The 14,145-nt window shown below is 36.7% G+C and overlaps 1 protein-coding gene across 1 annotated transcript in view; it reads left to right on the top strand.

Moving 5' to 3' along the window:
* Nucleotides 1-14,145, top strand: part of OTOGL (otogelin like) — a 118,895-nt gene that overhangs the window by 73,146 nt on the left and 31,604 nt on the right. Inside the window, exons 33-41 of the mRNA XM_056846517.1 lie at nt 486-764; nt 1,533-1,650; nt 2,949-3,028; nt 3,892-6,505; nt 9,965-10,179; nt 10,769-10,911; nt 11,364-11,387; nt 11,496-11,588; nt 12,223-12,412. Coding sequence (XP_056702495.1) covers nt 486-764; nt 1,533-1,650; nt 2,949-3,028; nt 3,892-6,505; nt 9,965-10,179; nt 10,769-10,911; nt 11,364-11,387; nt 11,496-11,588; nt 12,223-12,412 — 3,756 coding nt within the window. The remainder of the gene's footprint in view (nt 1-485; nt 765-1,532; nt 1,651-2,948; nt 3,029-3,891; nt 6,506-9,964; nt 10,180-10,768; nt 10,912-11,363; nt 11,388-11,495; nt 11,589-12,222; nt 12,413-14,145) is intronic.

The raw sequence follows: 14,145 nt of genomic DNA on the forward strand, positions 1-14,145 counted from the left end.
AATACTTGGACACCAGCTAAGAATATAATAGCCACTTCTTTACATGAATGAAACCCGAAGTCTGAGTTCACCTGTGGCTAGTCTAGGCATAGAATGGAATAAAATAATCCCTATGAAAAGTGATATTTTAAAATACGTTGTTAGCAGATGTTTAGATAATTTTGCCAATACCAGATCAGCACAAATTTTTTTTTAATATACATAGCAACATATGAGGTTGGCTATGCTTGACCATTGGTCCACGTTACCCATTATTGTTATACTGTCTGATAGCAGTTCTTTAGTGATCTCTGTGGCAGAGAAAGGATTTTTATGATATTCTGTTACTTGAGATTCTTTAACTGATGATGCCAGAGGCTGAAGATAGGCCCTTCTGCATGCAAAGTATGTGTTCTGGCAATGAGACTGCTGGTGTATCATCTGTGGATTTTAGTTTTTGGTACTGGAATCTTACTACTCTTTGCTTTGTATTTCATTTGTCACAGCTCCGTCTCTGGTTTCTCTTGAGTCTGCTGAAAGACCTAACTACTTTCTATATGTCCATGACAATGAAAGTGTTTGCTTAGAACAGTGGGATACAAGTGCATCATTTCGTAGAAGAGCCACTTTCTTCCATCATCAGGGCCTTTGGATCCCAGGTTACAGCACATTTGAATTGCACAGCAAGAAAGGCTTTTTCATTATACTCAGCACAACTGCTGTGAAAGTATCAAAATATGATGACTCTGAAGAATTCAAACGTTCAAGCAGCTTCAGTATAGAGGGTAAATGTCATATATCCTAAGGATGGGACACTGCTAATGTGCCACTTCATATATTAGAGTATCAACAGCTACTTTACAACCACCCCATAAAAACTGTAGATATGAGTCAAGTGGCACCATAAAGACTAACAGAATTTATTCCTGCATAAGCTTTTGTGAGTCAGAGCTCATGTTATCAGATCAGATGTGTAACTGTATCAGGCCCAATTTATATACACAATAGAAATGTGGTAGTGAAGATGTTACAAAGTAAGTACAACACAAGATCCAACCCAATTCATTCAGCGTGGGTGTGAGAAATGAGAGGTCCCTATTAAAACCTAACGGCTAGTGTTGAACTTCTTGAAGAATATTAACGCAGCAATTTCCCTTTGCATTCTTCCTATGAAGTTCTTCAGTAGGAGAAAAGTGACACGGCTTAGAGGTAGATATCATTCAAAAGTAATAACAAATTATGGTTTGACACTATAAATATGAGATGGGGGATTCTCAGGCTAGTGCACTTCCTTCTCACCCCTTCTCTGTTCTCTCATGTGTATGGCCAGTCAACCAAAGCTTTTTGGGTTTATGGCAAACGATAGTTCATTACATCTAAACAAGCTATAATTACATCCTTTCTTCCAAACCAGGATTTAATCCTGTATCAGGTGTCCCCAGATTCATTCACATAATGACTAGTCCATGGGCTCTGCTAGTAATTACATTCATATTATAAAAGTTTGTAACCATGTGTGAAATAGTTTGTTTTTATTTTTGGTTGATTCTTAGAGCTCCATGCAGCAATACCTTACAGGAGAATGTGTGAGTGGAGATATGAACCTTGTTCAAGTCCTTGTGTTAAAACATGCAGTGATCCTGAAGGAATAGCATGTAGATTTCTGCCACCGTGAGTTCAATGAAACTATAAATAGTTGTAATGAATGAAGCAAGTGCATTGTATAATTTTTACTGTGTGCCTAACTAGAGGGAGGGAAGGCAGCATGGTATAGTCAGCTCTTGGAAGCTAAGCAGGGTCAGCCCTGGTTAGTATTTGTATGGGACACCACCAAGGAATTCCAGGGTTGCTATGCAGAGGAAAGCACTGGCAAACCACCTCTGTTAGTATCTTACCTTGAGAACCCCATAAGGGGTCACCATAAGTCGGTGCGAGTTGACGGCACTTTATGCACACATGCTTAACTGATGGTGGTGGAAAGTGCCATCAAGTCACATCTGACATATGGCGACCCCTGGTGGCGTTTTCAAGGCAACAGATGTTCACAGGTGGTTTGCCATTGCCTACCTCTTTGTAGCAACCCTGGACTTCCTTGGTGGTCTTCCATCCAAATACTAACCTGGGCTGTCCCTGCTTAGCTTCCAAAATCTGACAAAACTGGGCTAGCCTGGTCCAACCAGGTCAGGGTAGTATGCCTAACTACGTATAATAATTCTTAGAATCATGATTTTTAAATTAGATTTTGTTTATTTTTATTAGTGTAGAACCTCTGCAAAGAGCTACTTTAAATGTATCCTAATGTATAAAATGTTCTTTATTGGGTCAGAGTTCTAAAGGGGAGGTTGTTAGCGCATATCACATTCGTGATTTTCTCCTCCACTTCCTGCAACACAAGGAAAGCTTCAAGGGAACCAGGAGATCCTGTGTTTAATTGAATGGGCATATTTCCTGATCTCCTAAGGCAGAAACTGTTGAAAATGGATTCTTAGCAGGTTCCGTTTCAAGACCAGAGATCCCATGTTCAAATATTCATGGGATCACTCACTTCACTTGGTTCTTTCTTATAGTATATGGTTTGTGTGTGTGTGTGTGTGAGAATTTGGGATGGAGTATATTTGCTCAAGACCGATTCCAATCTCCTTCTGCACAGAGGCTTATGGGAGAAGAATTGTTTGCACAGACCCACGAATACTGGATCAACATTAGGAACTGATTTATTAAAATACTTTTATATGACCTTTCTTCACCTCATGGTGAACCAAAGGTGCTTATCTTTACCACTTGTCAAGGTTTCCTAATAGCTCTTACAAAAATATCTTCTACTTTTTAGAAGCAAATTACGGCTTGTTAAGAGTTAACTGAATTCCAGTATCCAAAGAATCAACTGCCTCTTGGCTGAATCATGTATTTTTAATTATGTGAAAAATATAAATATTTGAAATAATTACACTTATCTTTTTTATCTGTAGAGTTGAGGGATGCTTACCATATTGTCCTAAAGATATGATTCTTGATGAAGTCACACTTAAATGTGTTTACCCAGAAGACTGTAAGTGTCTGCTACATCTTTTCCTGCACTGGTTGTGTACAATTTTTTAAATTATATTGAACTGACTCTTGCCATTCCAGTCAGCTAATGGTTTCTCCGGCGCAAGGAACCTTCTTAAAGATGCTCTTCTGCTGGTACAGGAAGGCTCCTTGTGATGGAGAAACCATTAGCTGAGTGGAGTGGCAGGATACTGTATACTCTGTTCTGTACAGTGTTTGTATTCTGTGATTTTTGAATAAAATTTTAAATTGATCTATATAGTATCAGTATTGTTGAATAAAATATACTTAATGCACATTCTAAAAGCAATTTTGATTATTCAGCCTGTGTAAACTGCTTTTTATGGACTACTTTCGACCAATTAAAAGTAATTTACATAGCACTCTTATGCCACATTGTCATAAATCCCAGTGAACAGTGAGACTTCTGGGTAAGTATGTACATGATTGAACTATTGATTTTAAAATTAAAAGTCCACATCATATGTTAATAACTTTATTTTTTGGCTAGTTAAATGGTTTTCAAAATATTTCCTAAATGTACTGCTGCCTAGATAGATATATCTAAAAATTATGATATCAAGGTAGTGGAAGCTACTATTGCTGTTCTCCCTAACCATCAAGGGCAGGGCATATTCAGATGTGGGTTTTCACACACACATTCCTAATGAACTCTGTGCCCAAAATAGTGCTGAATATTCAGTTACTTTCAAAGGATGTCTGCATCCAGCACTAGTGCTATGCACATGGTCCTGATACTGCATCTTGCTCTTTTTAAGTTTAGGGAGCTTGTATTGATCCCTCTTCCCCCTCCCTCCCTTTTCATTACCATTGATTTAATACCGAGGTTTATTCTCTTTCCAGGCATACCTATAAAACCTACAGAAGCTGTTTCTGTCACCAAACAGCCAAGAACAGGGCCAACCACAGAAATATTTTCTCAGCTGTCTGCGATGTTTGTTACTGAAGGGGCTGAGCCAACACACATTAATCTAACTGCCAAAGTGACAACGGAAGGCGTTACAACATTAAAAGGAGCAAATGCAACAGAAAAATCACTTACAGATTCAGCTGCATCAAGCATGTATTTACCTGATTTTCTACCAGTTCCCGAACAACCTTCTGAAGACAGCTACAGCACTACAAGCCCACCAGTGCTACTTAAACCTATACCCCCAATCTCTTCAAAAGTCCCGGCAGTTACCTTAAAAGAAACATCATATAGTACAATCCCTTCATTCTCTATCTCACTGCCTCCTTCAACTCTAGTTGTATCATCATTCCCTGCTTTTCCTTCAATAACCCCAGCATCAACTATGCCATTAGAATCTGCAACCGCTTTGGCTATGTTAGCCACTCTACCCCTTGAACCAGACTTTGTTAAAATCCCTACAAGCATCTTAACTACCAGAAGTCTAGCAACAAGTCCCTCTCAGACATCAAGGGCAGCCACACATTCTTTATTAACTGAAAGAACATCTTTTTTAAGCCCCATGTTATTTACAGGTTCACCTTTAACACAAACATTTTCTGCGACTTTAAGAAGTAGACCAACTGAGACTCTTCCTGTTATTCATCCATTCTCTCTTTCGGAGCTAACTACATCTGAGAGTCCCTTATTTACTTCTAGATTTACTACATTTGCAACAAGTTCTCGTCATATTACCACTGCTTCAGATATGGTGACAATACAACCTGCGTCACAAATATCAACTGGTACTTTAATACCTACATCTTCATCTCTGAAAGCACTCTGGACACCTTCTGAACATATTGCACCCTTAATTACAAAACATGTTTCTGTTATTGAAGATAAAATCAGGACATCATCTTCAGTTGTTGAACAGACGCCTACATTCATATGGTCTTCACTGAGTCCCAAAGAGACATACATGCTGCCTACATTAGTGCCTCCTCCAATTACGACAGAAAGACCCGATGCAACAGGAGAAGTCACAATCGTCTCAAAGAGCTTTCATATAGAGCCTTCTACAGCATCTCTTCCAGGCATTTCCCAAACCTCTAAAACATTAAGTAAGCATACATTGCATACTGATTCATCTCCAGTATCAGCTGTTCCTGGAAGTCCAGCAGAATTTGCTAGAACTAGAATTTTACCTAGTAGTACTTCAACATTATCTGTAACAGTTTCATATGATACACCACAAACAACATCTAAGGCAACTATGCACTTGTTTGGTCCACATACAGAATTAAAAACTGCTTCTGGGATAAAAAGTTCGGACACTCTCCCGACTTCTGTAGAGTTCCCAGAAACCTTATCTGCTCTTACAAGTCCATCTGGATTGCTCACACTGCTATCAACAACAAAATCTTCTGTGTCTCCCTCAAAAACTTCTGAAAGTTTATCAGCTATTCCCACAATTAGTGTGACGTCTGCTATAAAACCAGCAGGCACTCGAATACAAATGCCAGTTGTATCTCTTGGTATACATACCACCTCAATAAGTCCAGCTTCACATCCTACATCTTTTCCTTCAGTTATTCCTTTGATAACTTCAAGCACAGGTATCTCTGCAACAGATACTGCATCATTACCTCCTCCTGAGATCTCAAATATGACAATGCAACCATTAGGAACAAAAAGTTCCACTTTGGCCTCACCAGACAGTAGAACATTATCTTCGTTATCAAGTGGACTGGACACTCAGTCTCTAGAAGCAGCACTGACATTTTGGAATACTACGCCAGCCTCACCTGACATCACTGAAAAGTATTCCCCTAGCTCCCCAATACATGTGTTAGTTTCCTCTGCCAGCATAATAGTTCCTAGCAAAACTGCACAAGTCACTGACCTCTCTTCCATCCGTTTTGAACTTCATACAACTACGACTTCACTCCCAGTTCCTGCTACCTCCCAAACACCTATGTATGCTCCAAGCTTTACTTTGTTTACACCTAAACCCTCCACAGAAGCCTTCAGAACTACAGCCGTAAAAATGGATGAAATTACTGTATCAGATTGGGCAAAGCAAAATAGAACCTCTGTTGGGAAAACTGCATATGTCTTGGAAAGTAATCAAACCTCTGAAGTTAAAGAACACTTCACAGAGACTAAATATGTAAGCCCCAAAGAACCTTCACTACTTCCCTTGACAATGTCTCCCATCCAGATGATTCCATCTATAAGTGAAAGCAGCACAGCTTCAGTGAAACCAGTCTCTTTTTCCAAAGTGATAGATATAACATTATCAGACTGGTCAAAAGTTCCACCACCAAAATCAGTTAGACCTTACTACAATGTGACTGAACCAGAGCAGGTGAAAATCACCAGCTTGCAGAATGTCACTACAGGGCCTTTGGGAACCCAAACATCACAAGCTGAAACAGAAATTATGACAACAGAGAGTGTGGAACATGCTTCATTTGGCACGATGATACATACCTTAATATCTGTGACATCACCAGAATGCATGGTAGGGACACTTTTGCCTACGAGTTCTCAACATGCTGTCTTGTTTAACTGAATATCACTTTTTTGTATTTTCCTCTCTGTTGCTCTAATGGTCAGCTGTTCTTAAAGATAATGTGTACATGTACTAGGTATGCTTCTTCCATATTTAGTTGATATTGTTGTTAAGGATTAATACTGAAAGCTGCCTTGAAAGTCCACATGTTGAGAGTATGAGGTTATAAGTATTTGAAAGTAATAAATAGCAGTAATCTCTGAAGAGCTGTGCCCATAAGAAGGTATATTGTTCTACAGGACAATAAGAATTTTTAGTCTTTGGTAAGTCAGGTTCCCAACTATTCTCTGACAGGTCTATTTTCCCAGATCACCACAAAAGGGAATATAGAATCCTACCATTAAATGAATATTCTTCAGAAATGAATATTAAATGAATATTCTTCAGAATATTCTTTACATGTGAAATAAGTTATGCAAATGTAATGCTGCATAAATTTTATTGGTTAGAATTTCCCCTTCAGAATCTTTTGTTGTGGTGGAAAGTTGGAGAGATTTGACCAGTGTGATTTTGAACAATAGAATTGTTATGAGAACAGGCTATATGATTACAGGAAGGAAGGATCAGATAGTCCAGAAATATAATCCAAAAAGGTACAAGACAAGGTTGTCCTCTCTCACCTTTATTGTTTATTTTAACGTTAGAAATTTTGTTGAGGAAACTTAGAAATAATACGGATTTGATAGGTTCTCAAATTGGGAGAAATCATTTTAAGGTTAAAGCGTATGCTGATGATTTAGTATGTTTTTTAACTAATCCGATTAGTCAAATTGGAGAATGGAACAAAACGGTTGAGGTTTATGGAAAACTTGCGGGTTTCAAAATAAATAAAAATAAAACTAAAATATTGGTTAAGAATATTACACTTTTGCAGCAGCAAGAACTATCACAATGTTCAGGTTTTTCTATTGCACATAAAATAAAATATCTTAGTATCTGGTTAACCTCAAATAATCTAAATTTATTTAAAAAATAATTATATTAAAATATGGTAGCAAATTATTATAGATTTGAAAAATTGGGAAAAAATCCCTCTATCATTATGGGGTAGAATTTCGGTAATTAAAATGATGGTTTTACCCAAAATGCTTTTTATTTCAAAATTTACAAATCATAAAAGGGGTTAAAATATTTAAAATGTGGAAAAGAGATATTGTAAACTTCCTATGGGGAAAGTAAAGACACAGAATAGCATATAATAATTTAATTGAATTAAAGGAAACAGGAGGTTTAGGATTACCAGATTTAAGAATGTATTATGAGGCATCCTGTTTCTCTTGGTTAAAGACCTGGATTTTGTTAGAGAACACTAAATTATTAGAATTAGAAGGTTTTAACCTACGTTTTGGATGACATGCATATTTATGGTATGATAAGGAGAAAGTAAATAAAGACTTCAATATTCATATTATTAGAGTTGGGCTATTTCAAATTTGGAAAAAAATATAGAAGGATTTTAGAAAATAAGACCCCAGGATGGATCAACCCAGTAGAAGCCTATATGAAGAGAGGGATACATTTAAATTTAGAAATGGATATATAGAGAGAAATTATTGAATGTAAAGAGGGAGAATGGGTTTTAAGAAGTAGAGAAGAACTTAAAATTAAGGACTGGTTCTTGTATTATAAATTAAAAGATATATTTAATAAAGATAAACAGCTTGGATTTAATAAAAATAAATCCAAATTGGAAAAATTATTAATAAAGGGAAATAAAGGATTCATAGGAAGAATATATAAATTATTAATTGAAACTAATTTAGAACAAGAAAGAATTAAACCAGTAATGGTGAAATGGATGAAGGAGTTAGGATTTAATATTGATCTGGAAATATGGGAAAATTTATGGAAGAAAGAATTTAAATTTACAATAACCAATGAAATTAGAGAAAATTTATATAAAATGTTCTATAGATGGTACATAACACCTGTGATGGTATCTAAAATGAAAAAAGGAGATATGGATTTATGTTGGAAATGTGGAATGGAAAGAGGTACTTTTATGCATGCATGGTGGATATGTAAAAAAATTAATTTTTTTGGAAAAAAGTAATTAGGGAAACTAATAATTTGATTAATGGTAGAGTAAAAAGAAAACCTGCATTTTGTCTATTGGGAATTCCACAAAAAAATATGTCTAATAATGATAGGGTTATTTGGCAATATAGTTTTGCTGCTGCAAGAATTGTAATAGCTAAAGTTTGGAAGCAAGTGAATAAACCTTCAATTTGTGACTGGAGAGAGAAATTATGGATGTATATGAGATTGGCCAAGCTAACTGAATTCCTACATGAAAAAGATATGGAAGAATTTAAAAAAACTTGGGCAAAGGCTGTCACGTATTGGGATAAACTGACAAAAATGGATTTTACTAATTTAATTAGTGAGTTATAGAAACTAGTTTTAATATTTTTATATCTTATTGTTAATAGATATTTTTAAAACTGTTAAGACACTTTTTCGGAAGTCGGGTGATGGGTCACTTTTTTAAGGTGGGTGGAGGGTTGAAGGGGTATCTTTTTGATTTTTATAATTTTCTAATCATAAATGTATGAATAAGCATAGATAGATACTCTTTTGTATTTTTTGTTATTTCTTTTATTGTATTTCTTTTTTTTGTGTTATGTTATTAAAATTAATAAAAATTTATATTAAAAAGATAGTCCAGAAATATATATATGTGTGTTTGAAGAAAATGCACACACACCCCTTTGCTAAAATAATTAGCTAATCAATTCTACATCACCTTATTTAGCCTATTCTGCCATGGCACATTCCTGTGGGCCCTCAGCAACTACACAAGCCGGAAACATTATCTTTTTTAGTAAATATCCATTTAGTAAACATCCATTCACATAACCATACACTTCCCATATTTTTCTGCTACCAAGTGTTACCTGCTACTGTTGACAGTGTAGTTCCTGGAAAAGTCAACAGAGCAGTTAGATTTTACTTGACAGTCTGCATATAATAAGGGCAATTGTGGTGCAAGTGAAATGGTTATGTTCCACAATTTGTGGAATTGGCTAAACCAGTTGGTATCTTAGCTCCTGGTTTTCTTCAAGTATCCAGTGCTGACATACTGGTATTGTTGCTTCTGGAAGCAGGCATCAACTTGGGTACCGACAAGCAATGGAATGGCTTATTGTACATTATACAGATAGCACCACAGTGAAATTGTACCAGAGTTGCTGTTTTTTGGGAGAATACCAAGAATTTTATTTTTGGGGGGAGTCTTCATAGAGCGAGTGCTTTCATGGAAGGAAGGACGGAGAGTTATGTCACAACAGGAGGCCTAGCCCTCTGACCTATGCATATTCACTAGACTGTCAGAATACCAATTCAGACCACACTGCTCTCAAATTGGACTGGTACTCAATGAGATTATCTGTTATCTAAAAAGAGTCTGTATTATGTGATAATGATGAATCTTGGTTCATGATATAAAGGCCAGATGCTGATGTTTCAATTTCCTCCCTGGAACAGCCAAGATATCTTGATCCAGTGGACAGATGTAGTCAATACGTGTGCATTAATATGGGATGGATGCTCTACAATCTCTCGAGGAACTGCCATAAAAATGTGGAGAAACCTGACTGTGGTTTTCGAGGAATGCCAGTCCAGGTTAACAGTGACAGCTGCTGTCCAGAATGGGAATGCCCTTGTAAGTTTTTGCATGGAGTAGTTTGCGTTTTTAAATGTGAAAGCTTAACCTTATGATCGGCATGGAGGTCCTAGCTCACTTTCTTTGAAGTGCATGGTGGAGGGAAGGACCATCTGCCCCCTCTTCCATCGTGCAAGGGCTGCTGCTGGCAGTAACATATAAACTGAGGGCAGATCTGATGACCCAAATTTTATTTTGTTTTTTAGAGAGAAGCAAACACATTTATTGAAAAGAAGGTAAAATTAGGCAATGAACAAATTAGATATGATGATATTAAGAGCCATTGTTGCATCAGCTGCCTTTGCAAGCACTTCATGTTAAACTATATTTTCTTTCCTTCATTTAAGAGCTGCCTTACCACTTACAAAATCAGCTGCTAGCATATCTAATAATTTTGTAATGTGTGAATAAACCATAAGTTGCTACTTCAGTATATATTTTGAACTAGTATTTGGTGATTCACATTTCCATGAACCTTTTGCATAGTTCAGTGTATTAAATAATTCTAGCCCTTAGTTATTGGGGAAATCCACCCCCCATAAAATGCCATGTTTAGTGGTGCTCTCATTAATTGTCAGTTCTTTCTTAGGTCAATGCTCTGTCCTGTCTGAATTGAGTATTATTACATTTGACGGAAATAACGTAGCGCTATATAAAGTAGCATCCTACATTTTAGTCAAGCTACCCTCAGAAATTATTGTGGCTCATATTGAAAAATGTCCCACTAACCAGGTAGGAGGCTTGTAATATAATGCAAAATTAAGTGTTCTTGGTGTTTGTCTTTTAAAGAACAAAACACACAATACTCATATTTTTGTATTTGTAAGCACATTTTTTGTAATAAATAATAATGTCTCACCAATGTATTTTAATCAAAATGTCTGGAACAGCTAAACATGCATAGTGAATATGATTTTGTTGGAATTCTACAGAGAGGGAGCAATGAGCAAAATTGTGAAATTGCTATACTGAAAATGCAGATCTTTTCAATATTAAACAAGAGATATTTGTGCCATCTGTTGTACTATGGTTTTGTAAAGAAACTGGTTTATATCCAAGCAACTTATAACTAAGTATTATAAAGAATCCTCCATGTTTAAACAGAACTAATAATGTTTATAGCATATTGGAATTATGCCATTTTATGAATAGTAATTCTAACATACTTTTAAAATATTTTTCAGAGTGCCAATTCAATAAGAAAACTAGTGAGTATTTTTCTGACAACGTTTTTAATACATCTATATGCACATGCTACACTAAATACTGATTTTAATTTCACCTCGAAAATTCTGTATTTGTCTTTTTCTTTCAAGGTTCCACCTGGAAGTGCTTCTGGCCTCTGTTTTAAGAAACTTAATGTAACAACGTCTTCAAATGCAGTGCTCATCAACCGTTTAGCAAGAAAGGTAAATTAAGAAATCCCAAATTGTAACATAATTCTGTTAAACTAGTAGCTGAAAGAATACTCTAATGATGATACAAATATTCTCTGATGCAATAAACATGCCATAATTAACCAATAGATTTTTAAATGTAAAATTATCCACAAGGTCAGAGATGGCATAAGGAACCAACTGTGATCTTTGCATTCTGAGAATATATTGTTCATGGCCATAGATATCTATAATTTAATTTCCAAGACTTAGGTATGCGCGCATGCGTGTGCTTGAGTGTTGATTATATAGCAATGGTAAGTTCTATGTAAATTTTCTAACCAAATTTTATAGTAGTGAAAAGTGGCTATATCAGGACTTCAGAAACTTATAAGATTCTAATTTCCACACTCTCTGGTACCAGTGCACTTAAAATCTATTGAAAATACTAAAGACCACCATCAACCAGTAATGGAGAGTTCATATGTCAGTCCATATCTGAACACTGCACAGGGAAGTGACCATGTTGCTTTATGGAAATGATTATGTGCTGGCAATCCATTATATTGGAAAATAATCTTTAAGGAAAGTATTGCCACTTGCAATGGTTGGAAACATGGGTTTGGACTGTACTTTTCATTCCTGTAATATTTTTGGATTATTTTAGGTAGTTGTGGATTCAGTGATTCAGCCTTTGCCTTTCTCTAAACATGGGTTATGCATTCAAGATACAGGTGCTATGTATGTCATTAACACACCAGCTGGGATCAACATTAAGTGGGCTCATGTTACAGGCATTATAGATATTCAGTATGGCTTTCACTCTAACACCACCGTCAAGACTGAAGGACTTTGTGGTGAGCATGTGATTTCTAATCTTAATTCTCTTTCTTTGAATTAAATGTATCCTTTTTATTTATGAAGCAACAGGGTGCTTTGCTCTCTAGTGCCCTGTCAATCCCTCCTCCCAAAAAAGCATATGTGATCTGATGGTTTCCTTTTGTTAGCTTATCCTAGACACAGGCATTGTCACTAATGATTGTGCCTTATTTAGCAATATGATGCAATTGTGCAGTTTATAAAAAGAAAACTATACTCTTGTGAACAGAATAGTAAATATCCCTCAGTGCAACTACCTGCCAGGAGAGGACAGATCCATGAATGAAGTTTGCATTAATAGTTGCTGAAAGAAGTGACTCTTGCAGGTGATGAGGATTTATGCTGGACTAGATCACATAACACATATTGGCTTGGATCTAGACTAGTATTTCTGTGGGCACAAGGACTTCTTCATGCAGAATGGCTTCCCACTCCTGTGGCAGCCTGATATCCCTCCCCACTCCTGTTCCAAGGGTCATCTCTCTCCCAGGAACAGGACTTCTGTGGGCAATTTGGGCTGCTGCAGGAAGGGGGAGGTGGTAACATTGCAGTTCACAGGTAGAGGTCCTTGCACCTGCAGAAACTCTAGTTTGGATCCAAACCACCGAGATTAGATCCCTGGCCTTTCTTTCCTGAACTCAATTTCTTCCTTATTTCTGTGAGTGCAACAGAGTTTTAAGTTGCCCAAAGGGTAGCTTGTGCTACAAAACAAATATACCAATCACTGACTTGTCTTGTTTTGTTATTTTGAAAAGAAGCACATTGAATAATGTTCTACAAATTCTTAGAAATTCCAAATATAGTATTGGCCAAAATGAATTTATGAAACACCAAGATGGTTTCAACAGCATTACCAAATGTGTCTTAGTTAACGTTTCAACATTCTTTCATGCATGGCTTGAATTTCAAAGTATGATGAAAAAATGGGTATGTTTCAAAAGAAGTTTAGAAGGATGAAGAGCCTATGATCTTATATTAGTACCTGAGGGAAAGCTGGGAATGTTTAATCCAAAATAAATGAAAATCCCTATTAAAATAACATCATATAATCAAGGTGATCCTAGTGAAAGGATTGGAAAGAATATGCAGTTTTCCCATGTTTAAACTGATACTAATTGTGTGAGTAAAAGAACATTTGAAGAGCTTGTACTAATTCAAATTCAGAGACTGAGATATCAAGAGCATCATTGTAAAAAGCTGGATTACACATGGAAAGCTGCATTTGAGCTTTCCATATGTAATCTAGCTTCCCAATACCACACACAATCACTGAGATATAATAGAAGTGTCGGAAACTGGGGGGCGGGGGTCCTGAGTTGCACCGCTGACCTTGGGCACTTTCCAAGAAGGGTCCTTTGTAGGAGGTCTTTGTAGCCTTAGTATGGGATAGAAAGGGATTAAATCCATCCAGTATCCTTTCTTTCCCATGCTGGAACTCTCCACAGCCTAACAGAGAACACTCTGGCACATTCTTCCCTTTAGGTGACTGTTACTGAAGCCCCACCTAGCCAGAAAGCTCCAGAGAAATACCATGAGATTTGAGATGGTGGTGTGGCTTCATCCCTCACAGGGGAATTCCCTGATCATCATCTGGGCTTGCTGGCCAGCTGGCAACAGGCTCAGCTACTAGGCGAGACTCCTTAAAGGAGCCACATGGCTTTACTGGCACTGCTGTCCTTTGGGGTACTGTTGCTGTTCCAGTACCTGCCAG

The sequence above is a fragment of the Euleptes europaea genome, chromosome 3 (genome assembly GCF_029931775.1).
Source record: "Euleptes europaea isolate rEulEur1 chromosome 3, rEulEur1.hap1, whole genome shotgun sequence".
NCBI classification, from domain to species: Eukaryota; Metazoa; Chordata; class Lepidosauria; order Squamata; family Sphaerodactylidae; genus Euleptes; species Euleptes europaea.